Genomic DNA, 19,059 nt, shown 5'->3' with positions numbered 1-19,059 from the left:
TACCTCCTCCCACCCCCTTGTCCCCCACCCCCACCCCCAGTTTTAATCATGAGCAAGTCACCAGTTTGGTGCTAGGATGTCCTGTGTTTCCTTGCCAGCCCCCACCCCAATCCCATTAAAATCAGTTCATATTAAACCTTCAAAGTACATCAGGCTCTACCTAAAATCTTTTGATGTGTGTGACTCACTTTGAGAAATACGGGCCCACAGCCCTCTTTGGTGAGTCTGCATTCAGTAGAGGCTCAGTTAATGCTGGCTCAAGGCCTGGCCCTCAGCTAGCACTCAGTACATCTGGCTTGAGACTTTGTCTGCACTGGGTGCTCAGTTACTGCTGATAGTAGCTAAAGGGTGGGGTGAGGCCAAGGTGGAGTCCTGGCCAGGGCAGTGCCCCCATGCTGGCTCTCATTCTAGGGCAACATCATTCGCACAGCCAAGTACAACTTCTTCTCCTTCTTGCCCTTGAACCTGTACGAGCAGTTCCACCGAATATCCAACTCCTACTTCCTTTTTGTCATCATTCTCCAGGTAGGGCAGGGTGGGGGTGGCCTGAGGGGTCAGCCTCTGTGCACACACCATTCCTTCCACCTGCTGGAATCGCCTCCTCCAGGAAGCCCTACCTGACCACCTTTGACACATGGCTGTGTAGACACTTGGTGGGGGTAGGAGGATGTGTGTCTGTCTGTGAGGTTGATTGTTCGGTTGGATGGGAAGGCAGGGGTGGGGCAGTGTCTGGCAGCTCCTCACACTCTCGGAAATGGCTGAGTCCCCCTGCCTAGCCCAGGGCCTGGCACACGGGAGGTGCTCAATACACATTCAGCGATGAAGGTGCGTGAGTGGCTCCTTCAGGTCCAAGGAGGGTGCAGCCTCTCCCCAGGATAGACAGCCTTGGCCACATAACCCCCTTGGCCCCATCCACCCAGCTGACTCCAAAGGGTGAGGAGCAAAGGGTTGAGAGCAGATTCTAGGGACCTGCTGGGCTACTTCCCAGCATCTGGGTGACCCTGCCAGAAGGGCAGATGTCGGCCTGCCTCAGTTGGGTGGCAGTTTTCAGAGCACCCTGACACACACACCCTCCACCCCCATCTCCCCGCCCTCAACAGCTCATTCTGGTCTGACCCTCTCCTTTTCTTCATCGATCCCATGAACATACTGTGAGCAGGTCCAACGCTGGAAACGGAGGACCCTGACACCCACTCTCATTAAACCACATGGCAGGGCCCAGAGATGGAAAGGGGACCCACTCTCCCACCCAGGCTTGTCTGTGATTCACTTGGAACTCAGGACCGAAGGGTGACTTCGAAAAGCAGAACTATAGGGAGAGAAATAGTAAACCCAAGGCTCTGAGGAGGGAACATGCTTGGGGTACCTGGAAGATGTGACGTGGGAGCTGGGCATGAAAGGGAGATGAATTTGCTGGGGCAGGGGGAGGGGGGAGAGTTCTGGGCAGGGTGTGGAAATAGGCCATTGTCTCAAGGTTTGTGGGGGGAGGTGCCTGGCCCCAAGCCCAGGTGGTGGTGGGACGCAGGATGCTAGGTTGAGGGTCTGGATGGGAGGGCAGGGGGAGGCAGTTGTGGGGAGTGTCAGGAGTGGTGGTTCGGTGTGAACCACCCCTGTCTGTCAGGGTGTCTTTCCTGAAATCTCCACGATGCCCTGGTTCACCCTCTTTGCCCCACTCGTCTGCCTCCTCCTCATTCGGGCCATCCGAGACCTGGTGGATGACATCGTAAGTAAAGTCACGGAACTGCTGGGGAGGTCATTGGGGGCAGGATGGGGTCTTTGTCTTGCTTCCACAAGGGACAGGTGCACGCACAACATGGCCCTTTGGCCCTTGCTGCCAATAGCTTTTGTCCCAGCAGTTCCCACTTCCCCCACCAGGGTCCATGGACAGATGTGGCTGGTGCGGGCTCACTACAGGGGCCATGTGTATGAGCTGGAACTGCTCTGCAACTAGGCCCTTCACCAGGGTGGTGTGGGGGCAGGATGGATGGGGGCAAGGCACAAGGCTGGGACAGGGCCACCCCTCTAACCCATCCCTATTGACTCAGGGGCGACATAAGAGTGACAGCACCGTCAACAACAGGCCCTGCGAGATGCTGGTGGGGGAGAGGTGAGGCCTCTAGTGCTGTGTTGGGGAGTTCATCCTGAGGAAGGAAACTACAGCACAAGTGTGTGTGTGTGTGTGTGTGTACATATCAGGGAGGAGTGCCCAGCAGAGTGCCCAGAACCCTCCATGCCCCCCAGACATCTTGGTTGAGTCTGATGTGTGACAGGGACCCAGCCATTATTTATTGGATGCCTGCTGTCTACCAGGCCTGGGATGTGCCTTGTGATGAGGACAGAGGCTGAGGACCTGATTGTTAACCCTTGCAGGCCTGAAAGTTCAGCGGAAAAGGGAGGCAGAGAAATTCTGAAGAGACGTGGACAAAGAACTGGGGGAAGGGGCAAGATTAGGGAAGGTTGGACTTCTTGTGTGGGCTAAGAACCCCCTGCCCCAAAAACCTGTAGGTGGGCACACAGGGAAGCAAAACACCATGAAGTCCTCTATAGCCCCAACCTCCTGAGGTTCTTTCTGCTTCAGGATGGCAAGAGGGCCAAGGGTTTCAAAGATGGGTCAGTTTGGGGCCCTCTCTTACACCTGCCACCTCCCTCCCCAATAGGTTTCTGTGTAAAAAGTGGAAGGACCTGCATGTGGGGGACCTGGTCCGCCTGCATGACACAAACATTGTCCCGGTGAGCTGTCAGCCAGCCCAGAACTTCCCACGTTTAGTGTTGGGGCGGGAGGGCCTGCCTTCCCGCTTGTCTTTCTCCTCTCCACTCCTGCAGTGCTATTTCCTTCCTCCCATCCCTACCTTCCCCACCCCAGGCCGATATGGTCTTGCTGTCCAGCACGGAGCCCAGCAGCTTGTGTTATGTGGAAACAGCTGACATCGACGGGTGAGATGTGGGTTATCAGTAGGGGTTTGGGGACCTAGGAGCCAGCAAGGCCTTCCTCATTCCCCAACAGCCACAAAATGTGGATCCCCAAGCCCACTGGGATATTTAGGTCATTCATTCTGGGAGCATTTTGGGGGCACTTGCAAGCTGGCAGGGGGCAATAACATTAAATCAGGTGAAGGGACCCATCTTTGCACCAACATTTCTAGAAGCTCTACTGTGCTCCAGGTACACCTGCCCAAAAGAAGGCCTGGAGTCTGGCTTCAGCCATTTTGAAAATGCCCTGTGTGATTTTGGGCAAGGCTTTCTTTCCCTGGGCCTCAGACTCCTCGTGGGCAGCTGGCGTGCATAGTAGGGGCTCAGTGAAAATGTTTGAGTGACTTTGAAAGGGGCTGGAGATGTCTTGCCTGGGTACTATCTGTTCCTACCTCTTACCTCACTCGCCTTCTCATCATCAGGGAGACCAACTTGAAGTATAGGCAGGCCCTGTTAGTCACGCATCATGAGCTGACCACTATAAAGAGTATGGCTTCCTTCCAAGGTAAGAGGTAGTAGTTCATCCACCATCCACCCATCTGGGCCTTTGTCTGCCCCTCTGTACAGTGGGCATGAAATGTCCCCATATCACTGGGTTTTGGGGAATGGCAATGGTGTTTGCTGGAGGGAGGTGAAATAGCTTTTAACAGACCAGCTTATCCAGGCCTGTGAATCCATGTAACAGTTGGGGTGTTTTCCGTTATTGTTACAAAACATACAACACTCTTTTATCAGGCATTTTTATTTTTAAAACATTGATCACATTTAATGTTTTTGGTTGTTTAATCAAAAAGACAGCATGTTGTGTGTACAGAGATAGGGAACTGACTCACCCATTGCAGTATATTTTTATTTCCCACCTGGAAAGTGAGACATTTCACGCCTGTGGGTTACAAGTACTGTTTGCCCAAGGCCCAGCAGGGGGACACATTTTTTTCCTGTCTTGTTGCAAAAACCAGTTACTTTAATTGGTGCTGGAGCAGAATCTTTTCTCTTGAACCACAACCCTTTTGTTCCTGATATTCAAGCACTGGCTGCATTTGTTTTCATGATATCTGAGGAAAAGCCTAGCTTACATGGAGAGCTAGGCACTGTCTGCCAGATGCTGGTCTGGTTCCCAAAGTCCCCAGGATGATGGAGATGAGGCTGGAACTCACAGGTATTCGAGACACCACTGGCAGGAGTACATGTCTAGTGACCTCTCAGGATTGTAACCAGGAGGAAGGGGGATTAATGGAGGTGGGCGGGGGGCAGGTGGCGGGGAGAACTGAAGGATCAGAAGAAAGGGTTTTCTTGAGGAGGTGCAAGTTCTGGCACAGGGAACAGCATGCACAAAGGCCCTGAGGCTTAATAGAACCAGCTTTGGAGCATCCAGAAGAGGAAGCTGCATGGCAGGAGGATTGAGGTACCAATGGGACAAGGTTTGGGCATTGTGAGGGTGGCTGGAGCCAGAAAGTGATGGGGAGTGTTCCCCACATCCTGCTCTGCCCTCCATTGGAGAAGCATGGCCCTACCCCAGGCATGCCTCTCAGCTCCTTGATTGCTCTGTTACTCACAGGCAAGGTGGTGTGTGAGGAACCCAACAGTCGCATGCACTACTTTACCGGGCACCTGGAATGGGAGGGCAAGAAATACTCCCTGGACAGTGGCAACATCCTTTTACGTGGCTGCAAGATTCGAAACACAGACACCTGCTATGGAATGGTCATCTATGCTGGTATGACCACTCTAAAGCCTCTGCAGCATGAGCTGCCCTTGTGGGGGTGGGTGAGAACCCTCAAGTTGTTGTCAAGAAATCACAAGGCCAGGGCTTGCCTGCTGAGTGTCTGCTGCTACAAGATGTGGGGCTTTTGGCACAGCTTCTATGGAGCTTTGGGTTCTAAAACTGTGGAAATAGCATAGTGAGCCGTCCCCCTTGGATGGGTGGCTAGTCAGGTAGGTGGATGGGTGGGTAGAGGGGTGGGGTGACAGAGGGATGGAGGATGAAGTGGATGGACAGGCAGGTGGAAAGGTGGATGGATGAAACCATGCAGGTTTTGACACAAAGATCATGAGGAACTGTGGCAAGATCCATCTGAAGAGGACCAAGATAGACCGTCTGATGAACAAGCTGGTAATCCTGGTGAGCTTCACAGAGCCCCTGCCCTGGGGTGGGGGTTGAGGGACACGAAAGAGGGAAGGGAAGGGGCCCTTCCCATAGACAAAGGCTGTCATTTTTCAGGCCTCAGTTTCCTTCCTCTGCAAAATGTGTGCAGCCTGATCCTACAAACAGAGGTCTGTGGGCCAGAAAATATTCTTGTAACCAAAATCTTTAAAAAGTTTCTCAATTCTGAAATTTTTTCAAACCTACGGGAGACAATAAAATGTTCACCTACCTTCCGTAGACATTTATTTAACAATTCTTAACTTTTTGCCTAATCAACTGTCTTTTTAAATAAGTCACTGTAATAATTTTTATAATAGCAGCCATAGAACTCAGCAAAATCCCTGCAAGTTCCCTCCCCCTAGGACTGCCAGCCACCTCTTCTCAGCCCTCCTCCCCCATCCTGATGGGTGGGGGTGCTTCCCCTCTCCTGTTTGTCTTTTACACTGTGGTGTGTTGGTGCTGCCTTGGGTTCTCCCCCAGGCTCTACTGTCTCCCTTTGCTGAGCAGATCTGCATATTCGTGGTGCTGATCTCTGTGGCCTTGACCTTGGGCTTCTGGAGCAAGGTGACGGGATTCAGGACCAAGCACTATTATGTGCCTAGGATAAACGTGCATAGTCTGACCACCGAGTCTATCTTCATACTCTTGAGCTTCGTCATTCTGCTCAGTGTCATGATGCCGATGGCCATGTTCATCACGTGAGTCCAGGGCACTACTCAGCTAGAGGGAAGTGGAAGCTCAGGTAGGCAACGGGACAGGGTGTGACCAGGCATGTGTTTGCAGAGCTGAATTCATCTACCTGGGGAACAGTATCTTCATTGACTGGGACGTGGAGATGTACTATGCTCCTCAGGACTTGCCTGCCAAAGCCCGTAGCACCAGTCTCAATGTCCAGCTGGGCCAGGTGGGGTATATCTTCTCGGACAAGACTGGCACGCTCACACAGAACATCATGACCTTCAAGAAGTGCTGTATCAACGGCATTATCTACAACCCAGAACAGGAGAATATATATAAGGAGAACCCCTTCCTCTGGAACGCATTTGCCGATAAGAAGCTGCTGTTCAGAAACTCGAAGCTCCTGAGTATTGTGCGCACCAATAAGGACAAGGTCGTGCGGGAGTTCTGGCGTCTCCTGGCCATTTGCCACACAGTGATGGTGGAGGAGAAAGACAGTGAGTGCTTTGCTGGCTACACGGGCCCTGGAGCTTTTGAGGTGGTGGTCTGGCCTTCGAGATTGTCCATCCCAACCCCCAGGGCTCCTGTTACCCACCTTAGAGGGTGCTCAGGCATGAGGCCAGAGATCTGTTACTGAGCTGGGAAGGGGAGGTCCCAAGATGGGAGCCCAAGTGCCCACTTTCTTTTACTTGGCTTAGAGGTTGTACTGGCCCAGGAGACCATTGTCTTATATCTGGTGAGCACCAACTGTGTCCATTGGAGATGGGTGGTAGGTTCCCAAAAAAGACAGCACGTCCTCAGCAAATGTTCCCCTCCCACATCCCATCCCATGGCCCCTCCCCTTCCAGACCAGCTACTATACCAGGCAGCATCCCCTGATGAGGAGGCACTGGTCACAGCGGCCCGGAATTTCGGCTATGTGTTCCTGGCACGCACACAGGACAGCATCACGGTGGTGGAGCTGGGGGAGCAGCGGGTATACCAGGTCCTGGCCTTGATGGACTTCAATAGCATCCGAAAGCGGATGTCCATTCTGGGTGAGCGCCCTCGGCCCAGGGTTGGAGATTGGCAGGAAAGGGAGCACTTATGGGTAGTCAGACCTCTCCTTCCACAGTCCGAAACCCCGAGGGCTCCATCTACCTCTACACCAAAGGCGCAGACACTGTCCTTTTCGAACGCCTGCATAAGAAAGACATGTATAGGAAAGAGCAAATCATGAAAGCAGCTACAGAAGAGGCCTTAACTGTGAGTCCTGTGAGAAGGGAGGGAGGCTGAGTAAAGGGAGTAAAGAGAAGGGAAGGTGTGCAGAGAAATGGCCTCAGGTACACAGAGTAGTCATATACAGTTGGCCAGGCTACGCCCTTAACCCTTCACAGAAGGAGCATTTTTTCTAAGTGACACAAGTGACCTTCTCTGGTTAGGCTTTGGCCTGGGTGCTCCCAGCCCCCTCAAACCTTTTCTAGTCAGGTGTGGGCTCTGAGACACACTCTGCCTCAAATCTTTTGTCTCCATGAGTGAACCCCAAATGTCTCAGCTAAGCTTTCGAAGCAGTGTCCTGCTGCCCTCTCTAGACTAACTCTCCTTGCCCACAGGGCATTCCCCAGGACCCCAGTTTTCCCCATGCTCATGCGATGCCCCAGGAATTTTGCACACACTGTTCCCTCTGATCGGATGCCTTCCTCCACTCTGTCTCTCAGGATCTTTTGGTCCTCAGGGCTCTGCCACCTCCAGAGAGACTTTCCTGCCTGATCCTAACATGGGGCTGACATGTGATGCCAGGTTACTGCTCTATGCCCCAGCTCTGACCCTTTGAGATTGCCCAAGGGCTTTGCTGAATCCTCAGCCTCACCAGCACAGGGGTCAGGGTTTGTGCAGAGTGTTCCTGGTGTCTCATTCAGGACTTCTCAGAGTGCCCAGCTCTGTCAGGAGCAGGAGTCCAGGGCAGGTAACTAGTTTCTAAGAACTGGGGAAGTGCAGTCAAGGTTCAGGGAGCCTAGGCACAGGGAGCAGGGGCTGAAAGAAGCAGAGGGAGCAGAAGTGACAGGGTGGCGCCCGCCCGCCCGCCCGGCCCCCAGTGCTTTGCTGAGGAGACGCTGCGCACACTGTGCCTGGCCTACAAAAAGGTGGAAGAGGACCAGTACAAAGAGTGGAGCCAGCGCCACCAGGAAGCCAAGATCCTTCTTGAGAACCGAGCCCAAGCCCTGCACCAGGTGTACGAGGATATAGAGCAGGACCTCCGGGTGAGCGCGGCACAAGAAGTGAGGGGGCTCCAGCACCCTGGCTATGGGACCATGGATCTCCCACTTGTGCTGGGGTTAACTGGGCCCCTGCTCAGTCAGTCTATTCCTTCTCACTCCCCATCCAGCTGCTGGGAATCACAGCCATTGAAGACAGGCTTCAGGATGGTGTTCTTGAAACTATCCAGTGTCTCAAGAAAGGGAACATCAAAATATGGATACTCACAGGGGACAAGCAAGGTAGGTCCTAGGGTGCCCATTGATGTGGGAGAAAGGACTTACAGATGCCCCAAGCACTATACTATCAACCTATTCCACTGGTCTGGGTTCAGTCCTGCCCCCCACCTTGTCCTGGGGAAGGGAAGATGGGATGATTAAAACTGCTGGCACCTCCCTCAGGTGGTTGCCAGTAGGTTCTGAATTAGTGCTTCTGTGGGTGGGAGGCACATACACACAAAATATTTAAAATGACGTTTTACAGCGGTGTTGTTATAAAGACAAATGTCAAGGCTGGAAAACATAGTTTTATTCAGATTTTAAAATAAATTCTTTTGGTGGATTCCTAAATGTGCCCATGGGCCCTAGCCTGATAAGTCTAATGATCCCTTGGTCCCTGCCCCGGATAGCCAGAGTGCAGGCCCCTTTGCTCAGAGCTGCAGGCCAAAATCTCAGGGCAAGCTCTCATTGGCCAGCCTGGATTGTACCCTCCTCTGAACCAGTTGCCATAGCCAGGAGTGGGCTGAGTGCCTGGGTATGGCCCCAGGCAGAGCTGAGCTGGGCTGGTTTGCAGAGACCGCGGTGAACATTGGCTATGCTTGCCAGCTGCTGTCTGAAGACATGCACATTCTGGATGAGGAGCAGATAATGTAAGGAGTTGGGGGTTGGGGCAGGTGAATTGGTTGGGGGCAAGGTCAGGGTGGGGGATAGTGAACACCCATGGATACCTAGGTGTGGCCCTGGGGATCATCAGAGTGTCCTCAGCCTCCACCTGGCTGGACTCCCAGAAGGGGAAACTGAGGCACAGCTGGAGGTGGAGGATGGAAGGAAGCTTGTTTCTGGGCATGACTGAGCCCCAACTGGGTCCCTGCAGTGCAATCCTGGAAGACTACCAGGAGACCAAGAACAACCTGCCTCAGGTCGAGATGGCTGCCATGATCGTTAGTGGAGAATTTCTGGTCAGTGTCAACTCAGTCTTGACTGGGGTCCCTAACATGGGGGAGGGAACTGGGAGGACGGGGTGGGGGTAGACTGTTGGAAAAGCCAAAATGAAAGCCATGCTAGATGGTTTTCAGATGAACTGGAGCCCATGTAGTCAAGTCCACACTGGGTTTGGGACAGAAGGGGGGAAGGGAGCAGAGGCCAGTTGGGGACGTTCATTAAGGGGAGAGGTGAAGGCAGAGTGATGTGCCCCCTCGCCCCCATCCTCCCTTGCTAACCAGGACCAGCTGGTGAAGAGTGTAGCAGTGCCGGTGCTGCAGAATAAGGACTCCAACACCCCCCAGAGTCCGGAGGTGTGGCAGGAACGGACCTTCGTGGAACTAGCCTGTAGGTGCAAAGCAGTCATCTGCTGCCGGGTGACACCCAAGCAGAAGGCTTTGATTGTGTCACTGGTCAAGAAATACAAGAAGGCAGTAACCCTGGCCATCGGGGATGGTGCCAATGATGTCAACATGATCAAGAGTGAGTGGTGGGCACCGGTTCTGGGGGGAAGGCATGTGGTGGGCTGGGGGTGGCCCAGGGCCAACATGCTGCATATGCCCCTGCAGCTGCGGACATCGGTGTAGGGCTGGCGGGCCAGGAGGGCATGCAGGCAGTGCAGAACAGTGACTACATGCTGGCCCAGTTCCGCTTCCTGAGGCGACTGCTGCTGGTGCACGGGCGCTGGTCCTACATGCGAGTGTGCAAGTTCCTACGCTACTTCATTTACAAGACGCTGGCCATCATGATGGTTCAGATCTGGTTCGCTTTCTACAGTGGCTTCACTGCTCAGGTGCACTGCAGGCAACAGCCCTTTGGGGATTCTCTGTGTTGGGGCTCTGGGGTTCTGTGCCCTTCCCATGGCCTGCACAAGGGTGGTGGGCACTACCTACTCCACTCTAGGATCCTCATGGGGCAGGGCTTGCCTTGAGGTCACAGGGCCAATCAATAATTTCTATGGCACTCATAGAGGGATAGAGCATAGATAAAGGGAGGGGATGGTTTCTGCTCAGTCAGCTTTGGGCCTGACATTTTCAGGGATATTTGACAGATTTGAGCTCTGAAGGCAGGGCAGGACAGCACATGCTCCAAAGGGTAAATCTTTCTAGGGGAAAGAGGGAAAGCTTGAACCCCAGAGAAGATAAGAGTATGGGGTCTGGGTCTAACTTTAAGACACTCTTGACAGTGTTGTGGTGAAGAATAAGTGTGCCTCCTAGAGCCTGAGAAGGGTCCTAGGAAGATGATTTCCCATGAGTATCAGGAAATTGTTTGAAAATAGATGGCTGTGATAGCGAATAAGCTGCTGTCATTGCTATCCAGGCATTTGATAGAGAGCTTTACTAGAGGGCACCCTTGAATAAGTACAATTGTTTGTTTTACTTTTTTGTTTCCAAATATTTTATTCATTTAGATGGTGCTGTGCATGGAATTTGTTTTCTTAATTCCCTTTTGAGGTCGCTTATTGCTGGTGTGTAGAAACAGATGGGGTTTTTTGCTAAATTCTTTTTATTGACTCTAGGAGATTTCTGGAGGATCCCTGGGGATTTCCTGCATGTCGTCTGCAAATATAGTGTTTTCCCTTTCTTCCCCTCCAAGTTGGATGCATTTTATTTCCTTTTCTTACCTAATTTCTCTGGCTGGAACTCCCAGCGAGATGGTGAGGGTTGGCATCTTTGTTTTTTTCCTGGTCTTACTGAGGACATCATTCAATACTTATTAACTGGAATGCTTCTGTAGGAAGAACCAACCATTCCTTCTCCCTCACTTATTTATGAAATTACTTATTTTTATCAGTTTGGACTCCTGGGTATTTTTTATTGTGTATTTCATTGCTCCGATTGTCCCCGGCCTGTTTTATTCCCTGAGCATAACTTCATTTTTGGCGCTACAAGAGATTCCAGGCTAATAAGGAAACCTGGTTCTTTTCATCAGAGAAGGGTAGTATTAGACACTAAGAGCTAAGTGCTCAGTGTGTGCTTAGGGCCACTGGGTGCTATTACCCTCTCAATAGACAGATTTAGGAAATGTACACATATTAGCCCATGGATAGAAGCATCTCTGTGTCTATTTTTATTTATATGTCTACCCATCTAGCTTGTGTATATTAAAAATGATGTGAGTTCACACTGATAGTTCTGATTCCAATCCTACAAGACAAGGCTCAGCTTAGCCTTTTCCAGTACTCATTTATGACACTTTTCCAGCAGTGAGAAACTTGATTCTTATAAAATTCTTGATTATTATTTTTTTGCTTGCAGAATGCGCATAAAATGGTTTTTGAGTTCTGGGTCAATGTGGCTTAGTTGGTTGGGCGTTGTCCCATGCACTGAAAGGTTGCTGTTTCAATTCCTGTGTCAGGGAATATGCTCAGATTTTGGGCTTGATCCCTGGTGGGGGTAATGCAGGGGACAGCCAATCAATATTTTGTTCTCACATCAATGTTTCTCTGCCTAACTCTCTCTCTCAAAATCAATAAAATATTTTTTTAAAAATTTTGTCAATGTAAGAAACGTTCAAATCTGTAGAGAATTTTTGTGAGTTTATTTGAACCAAACTGTAGACAATTGTTAGGAAGCAAAATTTCAGCAGATTAAGAAAATGCTCCAGAGAATGGCAGTTTTGCACCTCATTTTATATATAACAATCAAAAGAGCAGATCCAAGTGGGTTACATGAAATTTATTGATCAATTGGGAGGTGCGTGAAAGAAAGCAAAGCAGGGAAACCTTTGGAATTGAATGAAAAGTAAAATGGTAGACACATCTTTTACATAGGTGGGTACAGGATAGTTAACAGTCAACAATTAATAACAAGGGGGGGATTTGTGGTCTCCACAAAGTGGAAAATTACTGTGACATTCCAAAGATATGCTATACATGCAAAAAGACTATAGGTTCAGTTAAGGTAAAGATTGACCTTTGTCAGGGAAGATGTAGGTCTAGGACATGACCTAGACCTACCATAAACTGCTTTTAGTTTTAAAAGTTTTCATTTTAGGCCATCCTTTGTGGTTATGTTAGATCTCTGAGTTTGCAAGACTGCCACACAGGCAATCTCTAAGCTTGTCAGGTTAGCATGTGGCCCCTATTTGTCCACATTTTAAAAAAATGCTTTTTGGAACAGAACCTCTCTCTCCTCCATAGACTTTAACTGGACTGGATACAGGCATTGGAAAGAGAATTGGTTGAGCTCATTGTCTGCTGGGGTCTCTTCCAACTCCTTTTTACCCATCAATGTCTCCCTAAATCTAAAATGACCAAAAACCACACTTTTTAGCCATATTTCCTCCTATAGCTCTTTACTTGCAGTTCTCATATTAAACACACAATGATTCTATTTTAAAATAATTAGATTTTGCTTTTTCTCTCTTTTATTTTCCAAACTTAATCATCCGTTGATTATAATGCAACTTCCTAACTCACTAGGAATCCTTCCCAGGTGCATAGCTAACTTGAGTGGGTCTTCTCGGGTAAAGAACATTTGGTTTCTAGCCATTTGGCATCGGAAGGCTTATCACTAACCACATTCTCCCATCCCTTCCCACCCTTAGCCTCTTTATGAAGGCTGGTTCCTGGCACTCTTCAACCTGCTGTACACCACCCTCCCGGTTCTGTACATCGGACTGTTTGAACAGGTGAGCAGGCCAAGGACTTGCTTCCTCCTTCCCTGGAGATGCTCCTGTCTCTGCCCCACCTTCTCCTCCAGGGGTGTTGGGCTAGGGTGGGGACGGGACTGGGAGAGCACTACTGTTCCCACCAGAGCCCAACCTGATAGTGGATGAAGCTCTCTTGCCCAGCTCCCTCCCACAAGTCTCAATCTCACAGTGGGGAGGAGATCAGAAAAGATGGTTCTCCTCTTTAAGAGGGGTCTAGCTATGTAATCCAGATTAGGGAAGTCCAGTAGATCCTTTAGGATGACGGAAGTGCCTCATGCCTATGCTCTTCAGGCGGGAGCCACCAACCACAGAGGGCTAACAATTAGTACTTGAAGCTTCCTGGTGTGACCTGAGGAATGAGACATAGCATTTCATCTTTTTTAAGCTTTTAAACTGGTAAAACAGTAGCAAAATTCACCATCTCACCATTCTCACATGCATGGTTCAGGTATGCCAAGCATGCATGTTCCTGGGAAACCAACCTCCAGAATTCCTCCACCCCCACCCCCACTCCAGGATGTGAGTGATGAGCAGAGTCTGGAGCTGCCTGAGCTGTACATTGCCGGCCAGAAGGATGAGCTCTTCAACTACTGGGTCTTCTTCCAAGCCATTGTCCATGGCACAGGAACCTCCCTGGTCAACTTCTTCATGACCCTGTGGATCAGCCATGACATTATTGGGCCCATCAGTGACTATCAGTCTTTTTCCACTGTCATGTCCCTGTCGGGCCTGCTATCAGTCACCATGGAGGTAGGCAGGGCTGCTGCCCTCCCCACTCCCAGGGGGACTTTGGACACCAACCATGGAGGTCTCATCACCTGATGACCCCCCCCCCCCCGAGAGGCCTTAGCAGGTGCCACCCTTCAACCTCTTCCACATAGCCTTGCCTGGAATTCTGGCCCTCCTGGTCTAACCCTCCTTTTTCCCATTCAGGTCATCCTCATCATCAAGTACTGGACAATCCTGAGCGTGCTGGCCATTTTCTTCAGCCTCTGCTTCTACATAGTCATAACTAGGGCCAGCCAGAGCATCGGGCTCTTCACAGTCTCCCCCACAACCTTCCCTTTTATGTGTGAGCCTTCCATAAGAGATAGGGGGGCCAGCCCTGGAGATGGGTGGGACCAGTGTTGTAAGAGAATTTGCACAAAGGCGCCCTGGGGGTTAAGGGTGAGGAAGGAGGTGGGTGTCAGGAAGAGGGGGTTTGGAGCAGGCCATGACCCTGCCCTGTCTCCTTCAGCTGTTGAACAAAACGTGCTATCTCACCCCTATGTCCTGCTGGTGATCATGCTGAATGTGTCGCTAAACACCCTGCCTGTACTGGCCTTCCGTGTCATTTACCAAGCCCTCAAGCAGCTACCTCTCAAGGTGAGAGTGGCTGGGGTCCCCACTGCACATTGCTGGAAGCAGGGAACTCCAAGGAGATGTAGAGCTGGGGTTAGGGGTTTGGAGACCCAGATGCACACCCAGTGCCCTCTTGGGAGGCCAAGTAATGGGCTATGGAACCCCAGAAAGGAAACCATACTTCCTGGAGTGGAGGTGGCCAGCCTGGTTCCAGCACTGACTTCGTCAGACTTCCACCATGAATTATCTAGGACTTGGGGGTTGAGATGACAGAAATGACCTGGAAAAGGTTTAGGCAAAACATTAAAAACACTCCCTAATGTGTCTGATCATCGATAGATGAATGGATAAACACAGTGTGTGGTTCATCCACATAGTGAAATATTATTCAGTCTTTAAAAAGGAGGAAATTCTGACCCCTGCTACAATGTGGGTGAACCTTGAGGATATTATGCTCAGTAATAAGCCAATCACAAAAGGACAATACTGTATGGTTTCATTCATAGGAAGAGGTCCCTAGATGAGTCAGATTCATAAAAACAGAAAGTAGATAGTGAGAGCAGGTGCTGGGGGGTTAGTGTTGAATGGGAACAGCTTGAATTTGGGAAGATGAAGTTCTGAAGGTGGATGGGAGTTGATAGTTGCATAACCGTGTGACTAAATGTGCTTAATGCCATTGAGCTATTCTCTTAAAAATGGTTAAAATGGGACATTTCATGTCTATTTTACCACAATGAAAAAATGTTAGGGGACTTAAACTGTCTCAGGTAATAAACCTAGAAGGACAAGCTGCTGGGCTGGGCTACAGAATTGACTGGAATAGTGTACCAAGATATGGCCACAGACCTGCCATGTTTTGTCACACAGGCTGGAGACATGGCTACCCCGTGGTTAATTTCTTTTGCATTTGACATACTAGCGCACTTAAGGCACTTGGCAGTTGATCCAGAATCAGGTCCCATCGAGGACTCTAGTTGGGTCAACTTAGGTATGGAAGAGCCTGGTCAATGTATGGTAGCCACTGGGAGCAGGTAACCCAAGAGCAGTCTGCACAGTGTGAGATCTTGATGACCCTTGCTTGCCCCTTTACTCTGCAGGAAGAGAAGGAGGAGGAGAAAGCAGAGGAGGTGGAAGAGGTCCCGACTGAGGAGATGGCTGGGGTGCCACGGGCCCGTCGCTCAAGCTATGCCTTCTCCCACCAAGAAGGCTATGCAGACCTCATCACACAGGGCACAATTATGCGCAGGTCACTAGTGGTCAACAAATACTCATCTGATGAGGATCATTCCACAAGCACAGATTTCATCTGATGAATTTTCCATGAGCATTAAGTCACCCTGGTACCAGTAGAAGATGTCATTCCTGGGGGAGAATAGGTTCTAGCACTGGAGGGGGAAGGTGTCCTCTGAGGATATCATCTTTGTGATGAGCTCCTCCTTGATTGTAGAAGGGCAGTCTCTCTCTCTCTCTCTCTCTCTCTCTCTCTCTCTCCTCTTCCTTTTTGGTATATGTAATAATGAAAAAATTAATTAGGCCATGAAGTCTATAAATTAATACTGTTATTAAAATGCTCTTTTGAACAACACATTTCTGGTGTCTGGTACAGTTTACCTAAATATTAAAAACATTTGACATTCTTCTAAGTCTTCACAACACCCCTATGAGGGAGTATGTGGTATTGACCCCATTCTACAGATGGGGAGGTCTAGGTATGGAAAGGTTCTGTTTGGCGGCAAGAGACTTGCCATACTGCCAGAGCATAGCCAACATCACAGACAGGGTTGCACAGCATCACTGGTGTTCTGATACTCTAGTAAAACCACCCAAAGGATGCTAGAACCAGGCATACACTCCATTTGTCATCAGACTATGGTCGTCTGATTTTCCATTCTGCACCATGTGGTTGAAATTGCAACAGCTGTAAACATGGCCACTTTCCTCAGACATTCTCCAAAGACCATCAGCAGGCCTGTGGCACTGAGTCAGGTGATCCGCTTCAGGTTCTGGCCAAAAGATATTTTCAAGTGTGAACTCTATCCGAAAAGAAAGAGTACCTATGTGTACTCCAGGCTGCGATTCCAGAGAAAGCCAAGGACAGATTGTGGGGATTATTGACCACTGTGGCTAAGTATTCAGAATACTGGAACAATGTCAGGGAGGGGCATATATACTGGAAGCCACTGGTTTCATATCCAGGGCAGGGGCTAGAAAGAAGGCTCTCAAATGGCCTGAAATCACCATGTATGGGGAAATCCTCTACTGGCCGTGGGGGGTGTACTAGATGTGACCAAGAACACTGGCTAAAACCTGCTGGAACAGGAAGTCCGGAAAGCAAGCTCAGATGGCTATGTGGTCGCTCGGAGGGCAGCTGGTCCAGCAGCAGCAGCAGCAGCTCATTGAACCTGACTAAGTAGGGCCAGTTAGGGACTCTGGACTGGACTGTTGAAGCCTGGTTGGCCCCATGGCTGGTTCCCTGCAGGGGGTCAGATAGGGGTCTGATGCTGAGGGCGCCTCAGTCTGGAAACAGAGCCAGCTGGAAAGGGACCCACCCTCCCACCCCGTGCCCCCGTCCATCACACAACACATGTTCCTGGGGAACCTAGTGCTAAACCATTGTCGACAACCTGTTTCTGGTCAGGTTTCCTCCAGAGCAGAGCACCTCCTTCACTGCGATCTAGATCTATTGAAAGACAATCCTCCACACAAGGGTTTGTCCTTCCACGCCTATGGGGGCAAGGAAGAGGAGGGGGACCATGGTGGCTCATCCTCCCCATCTCCTAGCCATCCTCTCAGCTCCCTGGGAGCTGTATGCACCAATCTGCTGGGAGCTTTGGTGGGAAGGATGGGGATGAGGAGTGGGCGTGGAGGGAGCTGCTCTAACCTGAAGGATGTACTACCTCTGCTCAGTGAGAGACACCTCTCCCACCCCACTGAGGCTTGGGGCACCAGCTGGGACACCTCTTCTTGTAAATTGTAAATGTTTTAATGGCACCTACAATGGTGAATTACTTTAAAAAAGTTTCAATTTACTTTGCCCAGATCCATCAGAGGAGTCACTATCTGTGGCAGCTTTAGCCTTACAAAATGTATTTCTTAGTGAGTGGTTTTCCACATTTCAACATTAAAGGAGTTTAGAAGTTGATTTCAGCATTCATGGATGACTTTGAGGGGTTCGACTCGGGGGAGGACATAACTGCAGGTATGGTGGAAATAGCAAGAAAACTAGAAGTAGAACTGCAGATGTGACTGAATTGCTGCAATCTGATGATAAAACTTGGATAGATGAGGAGTTGCTTCTCATGAATGAGCAAAGAAAGTTTATTGATACAGAATCTACTCCTGGTGAAGGTGCTAATAAGATTGTTAAAATGACAACAATCTCAGAATATTACATAAACTTAGTTGATAAAGCAGTGGTAGGATTTCAGAGGATTGATTTCAACTTTTGAAAGAAGTTCTACTGTGGATAAAGCCACTATGGGAAACAGTGTAGAGTTTCCTCAAAAAAAGTTGAACTGCCATTTGACCCTGTGATCCCACTTCTAGGAATATATCCTAAGAATCCCAAAACGCCAACCAGAAAAAATATATGTACTCTTATGTTCAGAGCAGTGCTATTTACAATAGCGAAGATCTGGAAACAGCCCAAGTGCCCAATAGTAGAGGAATGGATAAAAAAAATCTGTGGTACATTTATACAATGGAATATTATGCAGCTATAAAAAAGAGAGAGAGAGAGAAAGATCTATTACCCTTTGAGATAGCATGAAGGGACCTGGAGATTATTAGGCTAAATGAAATAAGCCAGTCAGAGAAAGACAAATATCACATAATCTCACTTCTATGTGAAATCTAATGAACAAAATAAAGTGATGAATAAGATAGAACCAGAGGCATGGAAACATGGAATGGACTGATGAATCTCAGAGGGAAGCAGGGAAGAGGAACAGGAAGAGATTAACCAAAGAATTTTTATGCATATTAACAGGGTGATGAAGGCATGGGGCTGGGTGGAAACCTGATGGAGAGGGACAATGGAGAAAAAAGGGTAGAGAGCTGTAATACTCCCAACAATAAAGATTTAAAAATGTATTTCTTAAACAATAAGACTCTAAGCAAAGTAAATTCTTTTGAAAATATTAATGATTATGTCCTGGTATTTAATCTCAGGTGCTAAATACTTCGCTGCCATCTGCTGGAATATGGTTCCTAATTCATGCCCAAACTCAAGCCAGTTCTCTGTGAGAAACCGGAAGAGGTCCTTGGAGAAGCCACGTGTCACCTTAGTTCTCTGCCTCCAGCTTTCCTAGCCTTGGGCGTGGCGGGGCCACAACATTAGTAACAAAGAAACACAATTTCCGGAGGATGAGGCCCAGAAATCAGGATTTTAAAAAGATTCCCAGGCCCTAACTGGTTTAGCTCAGTGGATAGAGCTACGGCCTGCGGACTGAAAGGTTCGATTCTGGTCAAGGGCATGTACCTTGTTTGCTGGCACATCCCCAGTAGGGAGTGTGCAGGAGGCGGCTGATCGATGTTTCTCTATCATCGATGTTTCTCAGTCTCTATCCCTCTCCCTTCCTCTCTGTAAAAAATCAATAAAATATATTTTAAAAAGAAAAAAGATGCCCAGGTGATTCTAATGTGCAGCCGAGGTTGAGAACCACTGCCTAGGAGGATTAAAGTGCTTTGGCTTCAACATGAGAAAGTTAAAAATATGTAAAAACCACCATTTTCGGGGAGGTGCCTCCCCTCACCTTCCCTCCATGTCTCTCCTGCTTCAGAGAGCCCCCGGCCGCCACCGCCCTCACGCCTCACCACCAAGGATGAAGCCCGAGG

General features: G+C 49.5%; 1 protein-coding gene across 1 annotated transcript in view; it reads left to right on the top strand.

Moving 5' to 3' along the window:
- The window catches only part of LOC102751732 (phospholipid-transporting ATPase IK-like), an 18,328-nt gene extending 2,645 nt beyond the window's left edge, over nucleotides 1-15,683 (top strand). Inside the window, exons 2-24 of the mRNA XM_015567761.1 lie at nucleotides 412-525; nucleotides 1,622-1,723; nucleotides 2,046-2,107; nucleotides 2,658-2,730; nucleotides 2,864-2,934; nucleotides 3,393-3,475; nucleotides 4,529-4,687; nucleotides 5,004-5,092; nucleotides 5,597-5,814; nucleotides 5,900-6,291; nucleotides 6,643-6,831; nucleotides 6,909-7,039; nucleotides 7,870-8,034; nucleotides 8,160-8,271; nucleotides 8,822-8,897; nucleotides 9,122-9,206; nucleotides 9,447-9,711; nucleotides 9,798-10,021; nucleotides 12,778-12,861; nucleotides 13,399-13,632; nucleotides 13,816-13,954; nucleotides 14,120-14,247; nucleotides 15,333-15,683. Coding sequence (XP_015423247.1) covers nucleotides 412-525; nucleotides 1,622-1,723; nucleotides 2,046-2,107; nucleotides 2,658-2,730; nucleotides 2,864-2,934; nucleotides 3,393-3,475; nucleotides 4,529-4,687; nucleotides 5,004-5,092; nucleotides 5,597-5,814; nucleotides 5,900-6,291; nucleotides 6,643-6,831; nucleotides 6,909-7,039; nucleotides 7,870-8,034; nucleotides 8,160-8,271; nucleotides 8,822-8,897; nucleotides 9,122-9,206; nucleotides 9,447-9,711; nucleotides 9,798-10,021; nucleotides 12,778-12,861; nucleotides 13,399-13,632; nucleotides 13,816-13,954; nucleotides 14,120-14,247; nucleotides 15,333-15,533 — 3,396 coding nt within the window. The 3' untranslated portion in view covers nucleotides 15,534-15,683. The remainder of the gene's footprint in view (nucleotides 1-411; nucleotides 526-1,621; nucleotides 1,724-2,045; nucleotides 2,108-2,657; nucleotides 2,731-2,863; nucleotides 2,935-3,392; nucleotides 3,476-4,528; nucleotides 4,688-5,003; nucleotides 5,093-5,596; nucleotides 5,815-5,899; nucleotides 6,292-6,642; nucleotides 6,832-6,908; nucleotides 7,040-7,869; nucleotides 8,035-8,159; nucleotides 8,272-8,821; nucleotides 8,898-9,121; nucleotides 9,207-9,446; nucleotides 9,712-9,797; nucleotides 10,022-12,777; nucleotides 12,862-13,398; nucleotides 13,633-13,815; nucleotides 13,955-14,119; nucleotides 14,248-15,332) is intronic.
- Nucleotides 15,684-19,059: the final 3,376 nt, after the last annotated feature.

The sequence above is a fragment of the Myotis davidii genome, unplaced genomic scaffold, assembly GCF_000327345.1.
Source record: "Myotis davidii unplaced genomic scaffold, ASM32734v1 scaffold1324, whole genome shotgun sequence".
Taxonomy (NCBI): domain Eukaryota; kingdom Metazoa; phylum Chordata; class Mammalia; order Chiroptera; family Vespertilionidae; genus Myotis; species Myotis davidii.
The sequence above is the reverse complement of the archived record's forward strand: the minus strand, read 5'-3'. Positions and strand labels throughout refer to the sequence as shown.